The sequence below is a fragment of the Sminthopsis crassicaudata genome, chromosome 1 (assembly GCF_048593235.1).
Source record: "Sminthopsis crassicaudata isolate SCR6 chromosome 1, ASM4859323v1, whole genome shotgun sequence".
Classification (NCBI taxonomy): domain Eukaryota; kingdom Metazoa; phylum Chordata; class Mammalia; order Dasyuromorphia; family Dasyuridae; genus Sminthopsis; species Sminthopsis crassicaudata.
In genome coordinates this window covers 662,812,285-662,832,747 of record NC_133617.1, presented here as the reverse complement: position 1 = coordinate 662,832,747, position 20,463 = coordinate 662,812,285, and the positions used below count along the sequence as shown (strand labels likewise).

Sequence of the window (20,463 nt, the reverse complement as noted above, 5' to 3'; positions counted from 1 at the left end):
TTTTTGTATATCTTGATCATTATTCATTCTTGTGTGAATTTCAAGTTTTTTCCTATGTGAATTGGATAGTCTATCTCTTTTCCATTAACCATCTTGATCAAAACTAATTGCAGAGGATCATGTTATTATTTAAGTTCAAAAGTGCTACTTCAAGACAAATGACAGGTATTGCCTTAGAAAACTACAAATGTAAGGGGGACAAGGGGTAGAAATAAGAGAGAATCTAAAATAAATGTTTTAAAAACAAATGCAAAAAATTATTTTAAATGTAACTGGAGAAAATATTAAATAAATTTTAAAAATTAAACTACTAATTAATTTTTATTAGAAATAAAATTTTATTTGTTTTATTAAACAATAGCTAATAAAAATTTAATCTACTTCTAGCCAACTTCGAAGTTTGCAGGCAGTATCTGGCCTGCAGTTTTTGAATGCCTCGGATAATAAATACTTATTATTATCCAAGGTCTAACGCTATGATAACTGACTCACTAAATGGCATTAACTTAGAATGGCCTGGAAATGCAATACTACTTACTACTCTCAACCCTTCTAGGCCAAGAGAATAATGGCTCTGAGCCTACTGGCAAAGAGATGACTGAAGTATGTAAGATTTGTTTTAAAAGAAGTGAGAGCCAGGTCTAACAACCAGATGCTGTGGGGGCAGAAAAGCCTGAGAGCCAAGAGGAAAAAAAAAAAAAAAAAAAAAAAAAAAGGACAAAATCACCAACCAACTTGCTTCTTGTGTTTTAAAAATTTGCCAAATTTGTTTTAATCTTAGTTGAGATTTGCTTTGCTTTGCTTTGCTTCTCTGCTCAACTGTCCCTACCAAAAGTTCAGGAGATGATTCTAAGGCCAGAGTATCTCTTTCTAAACTATTTTCAAGGTTCATTTATAAACTCACCTCTGACCCAGTGTCTGTGCCCAAATACTATAAGTATGACTATAGGTCACAGAAAGCCAGTGGGGACCAGAAGGAGCCAAGATTAAAAGCTGGTACTGGCTGAGAAGATCAGGTAGGGAAAAAGCAAGGCTCAAGACTACAGCCTGAAGGTCAGTTCATAGAGTCAGAAATCTGTTTTAAGAGATACCAATAACCAGGTCAACCTTGATCTACTCTAATTGTGTTATAGAAATGAGGAAACTGAGACTTAACAGGATTAAGTGATTTGATCATGGTTAGAGAGACTAACAAGCCAACCTCGAAGTTGAACCCTAAATTCAGGGTTTGTTCCTTTCAACATGAACTAAATCCTATGTGGGAGGCAGATGAGGAAAGAGAATCCCGATATGCTGTGATTAATCCCAAAGTACCCTTGTCTATTTGTATTCCTGGCCATCTCAAAATTCTCAGTTTAGTCTTGTTCATTACGTACATCAAGAAAACTCATTCGTGATCACAGATACCCAAGGCAGCCACCACTATCTCCCCCCAATATTAGACCAACATCTAACGTTGGAAGATAAGTATATTTCTTATTTCAAGGTTTGTGATTTCATCATTACATGAATGCCCTCCACTTTTCTATGGTCTATTACATCCACTCTGAGGGCTGCTGTGGCAAACAAGTTCTTCCCTTTACAGCCAAACTAGTGATGAGCCCCTCTCCATTTAACTGTGTTCCTCAGCTGAGAGACAAACATCTCTAACAGGTCTAGATGAGAAATCTTTCTGCTTGGTAGCATTTGCTAAAGCTTGGACTCTGAATATGGCAAACACACAACTGATTCTGTTTTAACTGGGGCATTTCATAGGACCATATATTTGGAAGTGGAAGTGACTCCCTAAATCAAAGCCAACTCCCTTCATTTACCAGATGAGGAAAACAATATTTCTCTATTGCAGGATGGGAAAACTGAATAAGTGATCTGGTAGTGGTGTCTGCTGAATTCTCCTACAACTATGCTCTTTTGTGTTTTGGGGTTTTTTTAATTTTTAATTTTTAAAATTTTTTTTTTTTTTGTAAACAGCTATAATTGAGAAAATTCTTCCATACATTTGGAAAGCAAAAAACAGGTCATATGTTACTGAAAATATACAAAGCATAGATAGACCGAAATAGAATGAATTTGAGAAAATTCTGATGACAGAGCACATATTCTAAATGTATACTATCCTTAGAAAAGAACATTGAGAAAGGTGGGGGGGAAAAGCCAGCAAGAAAAATCAACACTAAGACTCTCATCCCTTGCCTTCCTGCTATGGTAGAGTCGTAAAACAGGTTAGGATTTATTTTTTGTCAAAATTGCTAATGTAACAAAAAGTACTATCTCCCATAGCTCCCCAAATAGAAATTTTTTTCCCTCTGAGGAGATATGTTCCCCTAAAAGCAAAGATAACAAAAAAAAATCCACTAATATTAGAATTTCTGTTTATTCACTATATAATGCTATGATTGTTTAAAAACTCTTTTCCTCAATCTTTCATCTGAAGTGACTAACCCTCCACTCAAATTCCTTCCACACAATCTCTACCTTACTTAATCTTCTCTCTCCCATAGGAGGCTCTATCTCTCTCACTCCCCAAGTTCCATAAATGACTACTTTTCCACCTTATTCTGAATAGCTCTTTGCCCACATTCTTCCAGCATTCTGTTTTCCTCCATTAGAATAGAAAAGCTTTTGTTTATAATTTTATTCTAACCACTCAATGCCTGCCACATAATGAGCATGTAATAAAGGATCTGTCTGTCTAATCATCAACTGGTCCCAAATACCTTTAATTATCCACTCTTTTAGGGAGGTGGGGGTACACAGGAAAAAGAAGCTGGTGCTAGACCCCCCAGTAGGACTGCTGCTATTGCAGAGCCTCCCCAGCCATATTGAAGAAACTGCTCTCTGAGGCTAAAACTGGGACAACAGTGTGGGATTTACAAACATCAGAGGAAAGCTGTCAACATTTCTGTACTGTAACTTCTCAGTGTGACCTATAAAAGACTAAAATTTATACCATTCCAAAACCAGTTTATTAACTAATATTAGAGAAAGCACAAGAAAAATGGAAAAGTTTTAGGCTCCATTAATATACCCCTGGATGAAATAGGTCAAGCCTTACAAATGAAGTCCCAAAATTCCAAAGAGAAATATAACCAAGTGAATCTTTTTAAATCTGCCAGCTTGGTGTTTTCTTTTCTGATTATCAGGAGAGGGAAGCACATGAACTCTACATAAAGTATTATTACTGGGGTCCAGCAGTACTCATTTTGGAAGCTGAAAAGAATAAGCAAGCTACATATATCCAGGGAAGGAAAAAAAAATGAAATCATGAGAATGAATTTTGAAATCTATACATATGATTTATAAACAATATTTCAATTAAGTCAAAGATACAGCAGAATATAGTAAAAATACCAGCAGATTGGGGGTCTAAAGACCCCAAGTTATTGTTCTAGCCGGTTCACTCATAAGCTGTATGGCCTGGGAGAATTCTAGTAGACATCTACAAAATGGGAATAAAAATATCCTCTGCTTTATGCAGTTTCTCAATTACTATGATCATCAATTAAGATGATATATGGGAAAGCTAATGTTGTACAGAAGTGTATTAGTCAAACAAGTCCATTTATAAATCTGGGAACTTAAAAGGAAGAAGAGGTTCTTTTTAAAAACGAATTTGAACTTTCTGAAGAGGAAAAGAGAAAAGAATTTAATAAAATATGTTCTACTTCAGCAAAAAGGTCACTTGTAAAAAAAAAAAAAAAAGACAGGTAGAAGAAAGAGTATGATTAATCAATTATTCTGAAATGGTAATTTGATGTGTTAAATTTTGTATCGGTGAACTTGTGAAATAAATTTTGGGAAAAAATATTAAGAGTAATAAACTTCTACATATATATATATATATTTAAAAAAAATCCATATTCAGCTACAGATTAAGTAAGTTCTGACCAGTAACTCTAATACAGTCAAAAAAATGGACGTCATTTGTATTTTTCTCAGAAGGTTTTAAAGACTTTCCATTTTCACTATGTCAACATGATAAAGAAAAAAAGCCACATGAATTTCTGTGTAATAGGGAATAAGGCAGTATCCAAGACATATGTTCATTCTAATTCATTTACCAAATCACTACACTTTCACCAGCCGAATCTGTGAGCCTCTAGGCTTAGCGGATGCAGCTGCCAAGTGTTTCTATTTCTGTCTTCCTCCTGAAGCTATCGCTTATCCTGTTCAATACTTCTTTTTTTGGTTTCTATTGGTTCCTAAGCGGTCTTTTTTGCACCAGTTTCCAAGGCAACACTACTTTCCAGTATGATAAACTACTACTTGCCATGGTTTCTAGAAACAAAGTCCAATTAAATGCAGCTACTGAAAACATCCAATGATGCTAGAAATAAGAACTATTGAGGTTATCTCTTTAGCAATGAAAATAACCATAAAATTTTAATCTTGCTTCCATTTTGAGAATAAAATGGTAAGTATATATGTATGATGTGGAATGTACTTGCAATGCCAGACATTTCTCAAAAAATACTTAACACGTAAAAAAGTGTTTAACTTCCCTAAAACTGCTGAAAGGCTGACAGATGTGAATTTTTTTAATGGGTAAATTTTAAAAATTAATTTTTAATGGGAATTTTAAATTTATTTTGTATGCATGATAAGAGTATAAAAATATTCAGAAGAAAAAAACCAGAAACATGAACTTGAAAATTCCAATCTGCAGCTTACTTATATCTGTTTTCATTAATTGAAACCAAAATACATTTTAAAGTTTCATGTTGTTACTGCTTAGCTTTTATAGCTTTCATTGGGGAAGTCCAAAGAATTATATGATAATATTCCTGTCCTCAAAGAAATGTAAATGCTTGGTATATATGAGGTACTTAATGAATGATTACTGAATAAATAATCAGGAAAAATCTGAGGGAATTCTAAGATCAGGAGAGATTCTAAAGCAGGGCATTTTAGTAGAAAGAATGCAGTGCTTCAATTCAAAGAACCTGAGCTTCAAACCTGGCTCGGACAACATGCTTTTGTTATCTATGTGACTGAGCCAGTCACTCTCTCTTGGACTCAGTTACTTCCTCGATAGCATGCAAATAGCATCTTTTAAGAGAAAAACAGTTTAAAGATATAAAGGAATATTATTTTGAGAACTTAACTCAAATGTGATCAACTTGACAAGCATTTGTTAAATATGAGGAGGAGGGTGGGGAGGACTAACCTTCAGATGAAAGAGAAGATAAGGATAATTAGCAATTTAAGTAAAATAAAAGTTGTTGAAATGAGTAATCTGATATTGAGTTAATATTGTTATTAGATAAGATTCTTAAGAGCAAGGACTTTTTGTCTTTTTTTGTATGTTCACTGCTTGCTTAGCCCAGTATTTGTCACATAGTAAGGACTTAATAAATGCTTGTTGACTAATATAAAAATTATAAAAAAAAATTACTCTGATTTTATTGTAAAATCAAGCCTCAAAGGATTGTGACATTCATTAAGACTTACTAAGTAGGAGCCAAGAAGGTAAATGGTCAATCAAGGTTACACAGAGTTAGGCATAAGCAAGGGATTCCACAAAACATGCAGAATTATTTCATATGTCCAAATCTTAGAACTTCAATTTCATGTTATCCAATTTCCACCGTATATTATATAGGCCAAGTTGCTAACTAAATTACTAAGATCCCCACGCTTGCACAACATGGAGCTCAAAGTCAGATTGAACAAATCAATTAGATCACAATTTGGTTGGGTAAGAAAGAGCATCCAAGGGCAACTGGTTCAACTGAAACTGGCCCAAGATCTTACTCTATCATCTCCCTTCAGTAAAAGTAAAACCTTAAGGGTAATGTCATTATTCAGAATATGAGTTCTTGAAGAGAGGGATCATATTTTTGCTTTTCTTCATATCTTTCTTGTTTCACACAGTACTTGATACATAGTAAAGGTTTAGTAAATGTTCCTTGATTCATTAGAAAGTTTTCTTCTCCTAAAATGCTTAATCTAACTAACTACAAATTCAATCCTTCCTATCCTCAAAAAGAATCAAAACAAATCCAATGCTTCATAAAGTCTATATTCTTGAAAGGTATTGGTAACGCAGCAAGATCTAGGAAAGTACCACACACTAGGCAGAATGCATGATTTTATCCACAAACCAAGTGTGTTTCCTAAGGACCAACCTAGCTAAATGTGCAGAAACATATCATCAGAAGATTAGCCACCTGGTGATAAACAGATTTGGTTGGGGGGCAGGGGGAGAAGAGGGAGGAAGATGAGAATGGAGAAAGGTTAAAAAAAAAGAGAGAAAATGGAGAAAGGTAGTGGTAAGTGAGGAGGTATGAAAGGCATGAGACGGAAAAATCTTCGTTTTGTGAGACCTTTGTCCAGCTCTAAAATTGTCTAAAATGGACAAGGGCAAAGTTCTGGAAGAAGCACAGAATGATAGGATTGTTATTTAGGTTATTATTACAAATACTTTTATTACTAGTACTCTGCAAAGATATCTGAAAGATACTAAACCCACTGCAATCACATTTAAATTGTATCAATCCTGATTTTTCTTGCTATTTATAAAAATAAAACACAAAACAGAAAAAAAAAATGAGCTGATCGTATAGGTAAGGATATGAAGTGAACAGTGTTCTAGGAGTAAACTCAAAATGAAACAGAAAACTGGGTAAGATCTTCATCAAGACAGGTAGACTCCAGTGGCAAATTTATAAGACCATATTCTCAGTTTAAACTCACTTATTAAGTTGATAAGAAAACTTTCCCTCTTGGTTCTCACATATCAGATTAGTTAGACAGCCAATGCTGGAGTCCCCTAGAGTCTTTCCTTAAGTTTTAGTGCTGCCAAATGAGACCCAAGAAAGTTTAGGATGCTATTAGAGAAAGGTGTGCTTGTATTGGGTGGGGGGTGGGGGTAATAATGGTGAGAATAAAGGGAAGACTACAAAGGAAAATCAGATTTTAAAAGATCCTACAAGTAGGAAGAAATGGAACCAGTGTCACATCTTATAATTTGGGACTTGAAGATCATTACACACAACAACTACAAGGCATAAAATTCAAAAACACTTGTTCCTTGAATGAAAAGCTATGGCAAAAATGAACAGCATACTAAAAAGCAGAAACATCACAAAAATCTATGTAGTTAAAGCTATGGTTTTTCCAGTATCAATGTATTGCTGTGAGAAATGAACTAAAAGGGGCAGCTAGGTGGGGCAGTGGATAGAGCACCAGCCCTGAATTCAGGAGTTCAAATCTGGTCTCAGACACTTAACACTTCCTAGCTGTGTGACCCGGGGCAAGTCACTTAATCCCAGCCTCAGGGGAAAAAAGAGAGAGAGAGAGAAATGAACTACAGGGAAAGTAAGAATAAAAAATTGATACTTTCCAATTGTGGTGCTAGGAAAGATTTGTTGTCCAAGGAACAACATGGATATCACATCACTTAATATTTAAGGAAATCATTCTGACTATTCAGTGGAAGGACAAATACTGAAACTGCAGCTTAAATACTTTTGCCTCACAGGAAGGTCACCATGAGATGGTAAGCTCCTTGAAAGTCGTACTATATTTCATTAATTGTATCCCCAGCACTTTGCATGCACACAGTAGGGATTTAATGCATGATGACTGGATTGGATTCTCCTCAGTTCACACAGACACCTTGTCCCTTACAGAAGGCATGTTATCTTTTAAAAAGTCTAAAGTGATTTGAGTTATCTATGCATATACACTGCCATCTTTAGATAGCTCATCTTTTTTATTACATCAGATTTGTTTTCTTTGTGGCTACAAAATTTCACTCTGCAGATTCACATTCCTTCTGGACTAACCTTGCCTGTAGAGTACTAATCAAATCTATTATTTGAAGTCTCTTCTCCAATAATCTAGGTAGATCTCCAAAAGTAGAGGCTATGACTCATGTCAAGGTATTGATGCAAACTCCCCCAAGTCCTAACAAACTTGGATTTGTGTCCAACACAGTTACATCCCCCCACCACCATCATACAATTCCTCCCAGCCTGTTCTCAAGGTGGCATTCAAGGGCTAAGCTGGATCTCTAAAGACCAGGAAAAACATTACATAACTTGAACAACGGGCTAACATCTTTATAGGCAGATTTTTCTCCCCCCAAAACTTTCCTTCTTCCCCCCTTGACAGGAAGAACCTCTATTCCTGGGGCCATGACTGCCGAGTGAGCATCTCCAACCTCAGGCCTTTTCTAAGCTTCCTTTCCTCCATGGAGGCTGCCAGCAGTCTCCAAAGTTTATCCTCATACCCAACTCTTCATTCAATTTCAATTACCAATGACTCTTTAAGTGCGAGATTTGATAACATTTTTTCTAATCTTCATCATTCTTGACTTTTCCATAGCACTTGATAGCTGACAACCTTCTCTTCCTAGATACTTACCCTCTCTCCGGCAGGTTTTTCTGATAACTTCTCTCTAGGTTTCTTTTGCTGGATACCCCAATTATGGATATCTATCAAGACTCTTTACTGGGCCCTTTTTTTCTCAATATATTTATCTGGTGATTTCATCAATTCCAGGTTTAATTACCTACGGATTATTTTTTCACCTTTATCTCACCCTTTAAAAATTTCTATTTTTTATATATATTAAAATGTAAGTGATTATAATGATAATTATCCATATATTCCATTTGTAAATCAATACAAAAAATATTGGTGCTTCTTCAAGCACCAATAAAAAAATATTTTAATGATAATGGTGCAATTAAAACAGTTTGGAATAATTGACTTAGCCTATAGTAGGACAACTCTCAGCTTTGAATTGAAAATAAAGACCTGTTAAAAATTACATTAGCATTGTCTGTGTCACTTAAAAAACAAAACAAACAAAAACAAGAACAAATCTTTGATTTGACTGGACTTACATCCACTGAGATATATCTATAATATAGAAGTAAGCAAAGGCTATAAAAAGAAATTTTAAGATAAAAGAGTGCTAATACTAGTAAGAAAATCAGGATAAGTTTCACAGACAATAGCATTTTAATTGTGCTATGAAAGAAACTAGGGGTTCTAAAGACAGAGATGAGAAGCAAAAAAATGAGAGATGGAATGTGATAGAAGGGATCAATCAATATTAGGTCCAGTTTAATGAGGTCCAGACTGTGTGAAGGGCAGTAAAAATGAAAAAAAAAAAAAAAAAAAAAAAAAAAGAAAGGTAAAGGAGTCAAAGAAGCAAAATTTAAATGCCTGGCTAGGCTGAGTTTGTATATTTCTCCCACAAGCAATTTCTGAGTAAGAATTTGGTCAGATCTGAATTTTAGGAATTCTAGAATACAAATTCTAAAATGGAGGGACCGTTCTCTCCTACCCACAAATTCACCGTAATTTCCAACTCAGCAGGTTATTTTTTTCTTGTTGAAAATGCAAAATAAAACTTACTCTTGATGTGCTCCTCCGTTTTTCACAGTGTGAAAATTATCATTAAGGCAAACTGAAGAAATTTTAGCTGCTCTATTTTGGGAACAAAAAATCTGAAGCAGATGACTGGTAACTGAAATTCCTCATTACAAATTTATGTTGTGTCTCTGCTTTAGCTTTTGATCTACTTCCTAAATTTCTTATCTATTTCTTCCATTTGTCCAGTCCTTGAAAATCATTTCAAGAATGGTGGATCATGTCTGTAGGTCCTTCTGATTAGAGGCTGAGGCTTATAATCATTTCAATCCAAAAGTTCTGGGAGCACAAGAGCAAAAGCTGATCAGATGTCCACATGAAGACCATGTAATGAGATTTCCAGAATGGAAACATACCAACTGCCAGAGGAGGGGTAAACTAGACCAGGCTGGAAAAACGGAGAAGATGAAAGCTAGTATTCCAATCATTCCCACTGGAATCAGACCCATGAATGCCCAATTAATTCAGGACAGGCAAGAGGAGAATTGTCCCAAACAAAACAAATAAAAAAGGTTTAGGCTCCACTGATCTTCCCCTAAATGATCTCTACTATACCTCCTGGTCCCATAACTAGTGGACTTATTCACAATTTGCAAATACTGGAAACTTGATTCATATTTGGTGGAAGACAGACTGATTGAAAAGGAAAGGCCTTCAATTCCAATAGACTTGTGATGGAGCAAGTCATCTGCATCCAAAGAGAGGACTATGGGGACTGAATGTGGATCACAAAATAGTATTTTCACCTTTGTTATTGTTGTTTAGTTGCTCGTCTTTTTCTTTATCATCCCCCACCATTTTTGATTTGATTTTTCTTGTACAGCATGATAAATATGGAAATATGTTTAGAAAAATTGAACATGTTTAACCTTTACTGGACTGCTTGATGTCTAGGGGACGGGGAAGGCAGAGAGGAAGGGAAAAAAAGATTTCATACACAAAGTTTTGCAAGGTGAATGTTTAAAACTATCTTTGCATGTATCTTGAAAAATAAAAGATTACTATTTTTTTTTTTTTAAATAAGAAAAGGAAAGGCCTTTCTGTTTACCTATTTCCTGCTAGCCAAGAACACTGAGTGGGGGATCTGGCCTCACTGTTGACCTTAATGGAAGGGAATAAAGAGGGAAAGGGAGCTTTTGCATTCACAAAAGTTGCATGTAGTACTTTTTAAGATTGCCCCAACTAGAGAACTTGGTCTTACTAAATAACTATTTGTGAGAATTTCACAGTGGAAATTGCAGGTCATACTAATTATACATATATAATATAATAATCACAAAATGTCTCAGTGCTTGATTCTGTTCAAATTCTCAGACACCCTAATGATGTGGCAAATTTAAGCAAAATAGGCCTATTGAAGGCCACAACTTCAGCACAATTTCTGGCCTTCTATGTTATCTTTGCAATAATGTAAAATTCCTTTCTTGAGCATAATCTCATTCTCAACACAAGCCTTCCACCAAAACAAAACAGATTTGTGCCACAATATTCATTCAAACAAAGTTTTTCCAAAAACTTATCAGAGTGTTAAAAAAAATCTCTAAAGTTTACTGTAAATGATGACTGCTGCTTTACAATGCAAAATGACTCTATACATTCAGGTGAAGAAAAGCAAAAATAGGGAGCCTCCCAAAGGAAGGGGAGGAAACTATGACTGTATACAAGTCTAAGGAGAACAACCTGATTGGATACCCTGTTCTTGAGCAAAAAGATAGCACTATCTATTCAAAATCATGACAAAATCTTTTCCTGACAACTTGATTAGATACAATTCAGAGCAGTGATCAAAGGTTTAATTGCTAAAAGGGCTCTCTCTCTTTTTCAGAACAATAATATTCTATAACCTTCATATACCATAATTTACCCAACCATTCTCCAATTGATGGACATCCATTCATTTTCCAGTTTCTAGCCACTACAAAAAGAGCTGCCACAAACATTTTGGCACATACAGGTCCCTTTCCCTTCTTTAGTATTTCCTAGGGATATAAGCCCAGTAGTAACACTGCTGGGTCAAAGGGTATGCACAGTTTGATAAGTTTTGGGGCATAATTCCAGATTACTCTCCAGAATGGCTGGATTCTTTCACAACTCCACCAACAATGCATCAGTGTCCCAGTTTTCCCACAGCCCCTCCAACATTCATCGTTATTTGTTCCTGTCATCTTAGCCAATCTGACAGGTGTGTAATGATACCTCAGAGTTGTCTTAATTTGCATTTCTCTGATCAGTAGTGATTTGGAACATTCTTTCATATGAGTGGAAATAGTTTTAATTTCATCATCTGAAAATTGTCTGTTCATATCCTTTGACCATTTATCAATTGGAGAATGGCTTGATTTCTTATAAATTAAAGTCAATTCTCTGGTCTTTATCAGAACCTTTAACTGTAAAAATGTTTTGCCAAATTTGTTATTTCCCTTCCAATCTTGTTTGCATTAGTTTTGTTTGTGTAGAAACATTTTAATTTGGTGTAATCAAAATGTTCTATTTTGTGATCAATAATGGTCTATAGTTCTCCCTTGGACACAAACTCCTTCCTCCTCCACAAATCTGAGAGGTAAACCATCCCATGTTCCTCCAATTTATTTATGATTTCATTCTTTATGCCTAAATCTTGGACCCATTTTGATCTTATCTTAGTATGTGGTGTTAAATGTGGGTCCATGCCTAGTTTCTGCCATACTAATTTCCAGTAAGTTCATGGTTACTAAACATACTCCAAACAATCTATAAATTGTTATAAATCTATATTATAGATTTATATTATAGATTATATTATATAGATTATAAATCTATAATCAGGCAATCTATAAATGAGCTCTGTAAATTAGCTCCTTGAGATCAGGGATTGTCTTTTGCCTTTCTCAGTATTCCCAGCACTTTATTCCCAACACATTACCATATTAAATGGCTGTTAATTCATGACACGCCTATGATTGTGGATGAAAATCAGGATCTAGTAAGAGCCTATACTCACTTTAATTGTAAACCATTCTCTCTACTGGGGGAAAAAAAAAAAAAAACCTAAATAAATACCCCACTGATAATAAAAGATCTAGTTTATTATCTCAACAATGGAGAAGGGGAAAAGAATCCTTTCAAACTAATCAAAATTAATTTGGGCTTCCATTTCAATGAATGATGAACACCTATTATAGAAATGCTTATATACACTGCTGTTAATGGATGGTTTTAACTCCCTAAAAATGATTTTAATTATAAATTATTAGGTATAACTAAGCTGCAAAGTATGATAAAACACAGAGATGCAAGGACATGAAAAAGTGGGAGAACATATGGGTGATAGAATGCACCGAGAGCTGAAGGTTTTTAAAGCCATCTATGCAAAAACTAACATTCGGAATTATGTCAGAAGGCAAACCAATCAAACCATATTTTTTCACGTCATCGACAAGTCATGCCATTGATTTCAGGAGCCACAATGCATTAAATGGTTATGAATTTTCATGCCAGCACACCAACGGTACATAAAGGTCAGCTAAATCAGTACCAGAAACACACAAGCTAGTGCTGATGATGCTTCAAACCACAAGCACACACCATTCCCCAGCCTTGGCTGGTCCATACCAGGAGCCCGCAGAGGCTTAGATTTCTCTCGGTCCAGAACAACGGGTCTCAACGATGGTGGGGTAAGACCCCGGGATTTCGTAGGTCTCATGTAGCCTTTCAATGGTTCTGCCATTTTGCTCTTCGCTTCTATTTTTCCATCTCCCAATCCTCTCTTTGCAGGTTTTTCTGTCAGCTTTGGAGATGCCTCTAAGACTGTATCTTTAGGCTTCAGGGATTGAATATCCTTAGTAACAATTGGTGACAAATTATCCACCACCACTTCCAGCGGTGCAGTTTCTTCCTTATTACCTGCTGGATCTGCTGAGAGATCTGTGGGCTCCACAAGGCTGCCTTCCTGGTCGATATTTTGACAACCAGAACCGAGTTTCCCCATCTTGTTTTTTTCCTGTTCAGCAGGCACACCAGTTTTATTCTTCTTGCCATCCAAACATACCGCATCCTTGGAATCTAACCCTTGACTAGGCTTGTCCTCGAGAAAACCCGGTTTTTCACTTTTGTTACTTGGCAAAACTAGGGCTTTCCCTGTTTCCATTTCTTTCTCAATGAGCACTGGGATCCCATCTGCACACTTTTTATCCGTGCTTTTGTCCTCCAGGCCTCGACTGGCATCGTGAAGATGAATCTGTTCCTTGACCGGTTCTGTCTTCTGGGAGGGCTCGGTGATATTACCTTTCACTGATCCATGGAAACTGTTTTCTTTGACTTTCTCATCACTCTTTACCGTTTCCTGTCCTTGCTGCCCTCTATCCATTTGTGCTTGATTTTGTAGTGGACCAACATGGCCAGGTAAGCTGAAATCACCTATTTTCTTAAGGCTGTGATTCCCTTGGTGTTTCTCTGTTTCTGTGGCTGCCCTAACATCTGGAACTGCTACGTTGGGAGGGGAATCACCTGGGGGATCTTTTCCTAGGCTATCTGCTCTTTCCTTGCCTAAAACTGTATCTTTTCTGGGGTCATTTAATGCTAGTAACTTGGAAACCTGTGCCTGAGAGGTCTCTTTCCCACTCTCTGCTAAGATTTTTGGAAGAGAGTCACTCCTTTCTGCATCTGAGGAAATTAGAGAATGTGGTTTACAAGAAACTTCTGATTCAGACAAAAGGGAAGTCTTGAGTGAATTTGTCTCACTGCACACTGGGGGTTCTGAGCAGCAATATGTAATATTTCTATTTTCATCTACACAGCTCATTCCCTCAACTCTAAATTCTGTTTTGGTTTTTGCAGGAACCTGTACTCCAATTGTACCTGGTTTATTGTCTATTGGAGGGTGGGTATCTTTATTCTTTTTACTTTTCCCATCAATACTTCTCTTCTTTGGTTTGTCAGCCACTACAGCTTGACCCACAGTCACTTCTATCTTATCCTCCATTTGCTGCCCTGAGGAGGGAGGTCCCAGAGCAAGTGTTTGCTCCTTGCAGGTAAGATTTGTTCTATTAACATCTGAGACAATGGAAGGAGAGTTCTTAGCAATGTGCTTTGTGTCCTCAATAAATGTCCAGGGCTCAGAAGAACTAACCTCAGCAAGTCTATCTTTTTCACCAACTGACTGTTTTCCAGATTTGTCAGAAACTCCTAAAAACAAAGGATCAGGAATTTTGGAGGGAAGGAGTAAATCCTCCTTGTTTTTATCAAAGAAATCAATTTGATTTTCCTGGTTTCCATTTTTGTCTGCAATAGGCAGTCCATGTGCATCTATTTTGCTCTCCAATGGAGCAGACTGTCCAGAATAACTTTTTTTAAACTTTTTGTTTTTCCCATCACTACCCCTTTTTTTAGGTTTCTCTGAAACTTGAAGAGACTCAGGAGGGTTTGCCAAGAGACATTCAGAAACAGGGGACATTCCTTCCTTGCTCTGCTCAGTAATATCCTTTTCTGGACCTTTGGCCATATGTTTCTCTATTGCAGCTTCAAAACTTTTACCTGTGTCTATCTTATCATCTGAAGAACTTACTGCTTTTGAGGTACTTTCAAGACCCACAATTGAGTCAACTTTCTCTTTAGGTTCCTCAGACATAGGCTTAATAAAACTAGACATTGTCTCTAAAATTTTATTGGAAGACATAGATTCTATTCCTTTATGCTCATTGTGGACATTCATCTCTTTTGTTTGAGGTGTTTTCCCACTTGCCCCAAGATTTATGCCATCCTTCTGTGTCTCCAGAATGAATGGCAGCTCTACACTCTCTCTCACTTTTCTCCCTTGATTATCACCAATTTTTTCAGGTCCTTCCCTCCCTTTATGAGGGATAGGACCTGGCACACAATACCATGGCTGCTCAGAAACAAGGCTTCCCTTTTCTTGACTTTGCTCAGGAAAAGTTTGTGGTACAGGTGTTTTGGTTACATTCTGTTCCACTTTATTCTTTGGAAGACCTGGTGACTTTAATGCACACTGGGCAGCTGTTTTGCTTTCACCAGCAGTCCCCTTTAGACGATTTACTACATGATCTACCTCTTTTTGCTCTTGAGATGATTTAGATTTTGATATATCCTTGGTTTCCTGGTTCTTTTTAATAAAGCTTCCTTCTTCAGGTTTGGTCTCAAAAGCAGTTTCCACTTGTTTGTTTTGAGAACCTTCTGGACGTGGTAGCTTTGAATCCAACACTCCCACTGCCTCCACTTTACCCAAAGCAGGATCCACCTGAGGAGCCAGCAGCACTGAAGTGGGATCTTCACCTTTACGTGGCTGGGGCTTACCTTCAGGAGGAAGAGCCTCTTTGTTCACTGGGCTCTTGCTCTGTGGAGACAAGTCAACATCTCGGACCTCTTTTCCATTTGCAGAGCTCGTTCCTTCCTTTGTATTCCCCACAATATGAGGAAGGCTCTCCCCTCTGAAGGGTTCCTGCATCGATCTCTCTAAGTTAGAGGATGCGGCTGCCAGCTTGACTTCTCTCGGGCGAGCTACGGCCCCTTTTCTGGAGCTCTCCTTGGACAAAGGCTTGTATTCTTTGGTCACAGCTGTGGGCTGTCCTGCTGTAACACCTGCCTTTGATGAGTCGGCTCCTGGGAGATAAGCTTTGGATACCTCGGTATTTTCATCCCAAGGTTCCCCAACTGGGGGTTGAAGATATCTCTTTTGCTTAGATTTTTTCTTCTTTTTCTTTAACGTTGCTGGTGTGCATTCCACATCCCATGGCTCCCTTCCAAGGTCTCTTCGAGATTCCAGGAAGTCAGTATGGGGTGTATGGGGTGTCCTCCTATGGGGAAATCTGGGTCTGGGGAAGGAGCCAGTCCAACCTGATTCAGAACAAAAGAAGGGTTCCAGTCTTTGATCAGGAATCTTCTGCTGAGAATGGCTTCCCAACAGCTCAGTGGGCACTTCGATAAGAGATGCAGGCTTGGGGGTACCAAACCTGCGGTCACTGGGTTTGTAAGCTTGTTTTGCTTGGGCATTGGGGGCACCTGAAATACATGGAAGTTTGCTAAAATCGAAAACAATTGTTTGTTCTATTTTCTTAAATTATTTATTAGTCTACAAATCCATTTTCACCAAACCAGTTAGTAATTTCTCTACAAAACTTTTCTACCAAAAGTTTTTTAAAGTTTATACCCTCATAACAACAATATAATGATCTAAGATAAATTAATTTTTTTTTCTTCATCTCTTCAACCCACTGATGAATAATAATCTTAAGAACTAAGGCAAATTTCACCATTTTCTGAAGACATCATATCTAAACTTTTTTTTTTCATTTTCTTCTATTGTAGAGACCAAAATATATTTATGCCCAAAGTAAGTAAACCTGATGAAATAAACTTTGGAATTATGTTTAGGTCTTAATATTCTCTGGAAGAAGCAGAGAAAAATGAAAGAAGATAGAATTGAGCTGTACATAACTGAAAGAGTAAAGCACAGAAAATATAGTGTGTTTTAGCAAATTGAGGTTTTTTTTTTTTTTAAAGCAAATACAAATTCTCATATATTACTTTAAAAGCCTTACTTAACAAACAAACTGATCTTTAATTAATTCATGAGTAATATAGATTCCTCTCAGAACACATGTGCCAAAAAAGTCAAGGTAAAGCACTTTTTGGAGTGAACAAGGAAAAGATTGTTAGCTACAATATACTTTGTTAATTTGGAAAAGTGGTACACTCTGTGATATACTATCTCTGATAAATGCACGTACCTTGAACAGTGATAATAAATACACAGGGGAAGAGAATAATATAATTTTTTTATATACAAGAAATTTAGTTTGAGAAATTAAGAGGATATTCAAAAATCAAGTCACAGGATGACTAAAAATTAAAATTAAAACTTGTACTAAGGGGCAGCTAGGTGGCACAGTAGGAGAGCACCAGCCCTGAAGTCAGGAGGACCCGAGTTCAAATCTGGTCTCAGACACTTAACACTTCCTAGCTGTGACCCTGGGCAAGTCACTTCACCCCAATCGCCTCAGGGAAAAAAAAAACAAAAACAACAACAACTTGCACTAGAAAATGTCATGAAAAATCCCATTATTCAAAGCCACCATTCAATGGTATAAAAGATAGGAAGTTGGCCCACATAGATCTCAATTCTACCTGTAGGTTCCAGAGGAGGCTCTGAAGATGAGATGTGATGGCTCTCTTTCTCTTCTTTTGGTTTTTCTAATTCAGTGACATCAACAGAAGGAATGGTTTCTTTTAGTGGGGATGCTTTAGTTTGCATTAATGGTGTTGTATTCAGTGTTTCCGCTAGAACAGACAGATAGGAAAAAAATAAAAGATTTCAATATTTGCAATAACAGAAGCATTGCTGCTTGGGAAAAGGAAGCGACATCAGGCTACATGAGTTCTACCCTCATTTCTATCTTTTTGAATTTTGTTTCCTGCAAAACTCAGTACTAATACAATTTTTACAAGGATTGAAACTTTAAAGCTTTTGTCAATATTTCTAGTTCCTAATGAATTCTTCACCAAAATAACACGGTATTCACTTTGTCTCCCCCAACAGCAAATAATGTCTGTGAAAGCAGCGAATTTCACTTAAGCCTTTGTATCTGCAAAACTTAACACAGTATCTGGCACTTAATGCCTAATAAATGTTTGTTGATGAATAGATTGATTGAAAACATTAATCACTTCAAAAGTAATGAACTAAGGGGCAGTTGAATGGTGCAGTGGATAGCGCACTGTCCCTGAAGTCAGGACACCCCTCACAACCTTAAGTACAGTTTTCTGCCTTTGGACAAGGTACTTAATTCAAACTGGTTTTGGGAGAAAAAAAACTATCTTCAAACCTTTCAATATACACATTTGAAAAAATTTTAACTACATGATAGATCAGAGCTAATTGTCTAATGTAACAAAAAAGTCACATAAAACTCATTCATTCTAAGTTTCACAATAAAAATTTTAAAAATATAACAAAAAATTGTATTGTTTTATATGATTGTTTCCCTTCCGTTTGGGTGAATTTTTATTTTTAAAAAAAGAAGAAAAGATACATAGTTGAGAGAAGGTATTGTCATTTGGCAATTGCCTATACTAATTAATTCCCTGGTCTAGCCCTGATTCTCAATCCGGCAAAAATTCAAAAATGTTCTCTCCCACCATGCTTTAAGCTTTCTCTGCTCTCCCATCCTTCCACAAATATGAAAATGATCACATTATTCTCATAATGCACAGCACTTTGCCTGAACCAATCTTCTGCACTCTCTCCCTTCCTCTTATAGTCAAATTATTCTACTCTCCTATGATGTCCTTTTATTAAAGCAAGATATGTTGGATATCTTTCTAACCCTAGCACTTACATCATGCCTTGAACAAAGTATGTCTCAGTAAAAGTATGTAGATTACATGAATTCCATTTCTTCTTACCTTTAATCTCTGAAGAAGACACCAGGGCTTTAATCTCTTCCAATTTCTCTAAAGCTTTATCTTCTATAGAAACCGAGGTTTCTGGCAAGTATACTTTTTGTTCCATAACGGCAATTGGTTCTAAAGGTACTGTATAAACCATAAAAGTTTTTAAAAGCCAAAAATAATTTTAATCAATTTTTCTACCAGTGAAAAACAGCTAATAAATCTTTTATTTCAATCTCTATATCACAATTCTGCCCAACATATTTCTCTCACAACAAATTTTTTCATTATGTCTAGATAAAATACATTTCCCACATTGTTTTACATTAAAATTGTATTTAAAGAACAAGCTAAATTAACATTAGTAATTTAATTAGTTTTTATTTTTAAAAAATCCATATACTTGATATGCACATTGAAACATTTCAGAGCTCAACATCCATTTGTCAAGTTTCTTTTCTCTAGAAATAAGCTTATGTTTGGAGCCTTAGTTTACTCTTTTTGAATGATATCAAACAATAGCATCTATCGTTTTATGTGTATTCTTTTAGAAAGTTTGAAAATAAAGAAATTTTTTCATGCTTTATTAGGAATTCTTCTCTACAATTTTAAGGATTCTCAATCAGTATATTCAATTGTTTTAGCATGTTTATAATGATCACCAACTCCTAAACAGGCTGACCCTATATTTGTCATTTTAACTGTATTCAGCAGGAATAGATTAAGTTATTCAAATCACAACATTTTACAATTCCAGCCTTCTCTAGAATACAATTTTACTACAAGCTCCAAAAATATGCCCAAATAAAAATTCTAAGACTTTTGTGCATTTTCTAGTGAGAAGCACAAACTATTGTCATTTCCAAAATGTATTTACTACTTCGCATCCATTTTATGGTCTTTTTAAAAAGCCAAGTTCCAAAATGAACCTTTCCCCCTTACCTTCAGTAGATAAAGCTGGGGAATTCTCAGGAAAAGGATTCACTTCAGCTACAGGTAGAGAAGCTACAAAAATCAAATAAAATAATGCCATCAAAATCTTTAAAACATCTATATTCTATTTTTTTTTAAATGACATTTCAAAAATGGTAAAAGTATAGCGAAAAGAAAGTTTGATTAGAAAATTAGGCAATTTAAATTATTTTTATTCTACTGCTACTTTACAGTCCCGAATAAGTCCGGGTTTCTCTGAAACATTTGCAATGTTTCTATATTATAACAATAAACATTTCAGTTCGCTACTTAAACTTCAGTAGTTCTCTAGGTCCTCTAAGATACAATATAAATTCGACTAGATTGGGCTAGATTTGACCTACTTCCCTTCATCCACATAGAGACCTAGAGCTCAGAGAAAGAAGAGAGCTGAATATCTAAATCTGGCACTCAAGTGCTTTGAAATGAATATGGAGGACATGGAAATTCATGAGGTCTCCAAGAGAAATGAAGTTTGTATCTAGAGGATTGAATGTAGAATAGTCAGTTTGTTTTCACATAGAGAAGGAAAAGTGAGGAAAGGGAAGAGCTCTTAGTGGTCCCAATTTTTCAGTGAGATATTACTTGAAGACTTGAGCTGAGAGGAAAGGGAAAGAATATAATGGAAGGATTAAAGATATAGAATAATCATTGTATTGAGTGCAATATATGTAAATGGAGCATCATGCTGCATTGTGGGTTCCATTTGAGTTCCATAATATA

At 36.0% G+C, this 20,463-nt stretch overlaps 1 protein-coding gene across 1 annotated transcript in view; it reads right to left on the bottom strand.

Moving 5' to 3' along the window:
• The window catches only part of MAP4 (microtubule associated protein 4), a 210,785-nt gene that overhangs the window by 52,123 nt on the left and 138,199 nt on the right, over positions 1–20,463 (bottom strand). Inside the window, exons 9-12 of the mRNA XM_074282568.1 lie at positions 19,711–19,773; positions 18,784–18,912; positions 17,506–17,658; positions 12,902–16,437 (exon numbers count right to left, since the gene is read on the bottom strand). Of these exons, the coding sequence (XP_074138669.1) occupies positions 12,902–16,437; positions 17,506–17,658; positions 18,784–18,912; positions 19,711–19,773 (3,881 nt within the window). The remainder of the gene's footprint in view (positions 1–12,901; positions 16,438–17,505; positions 17,659–18,783; positions 18,913–19,710; positions 19,774–20,463) is intronic.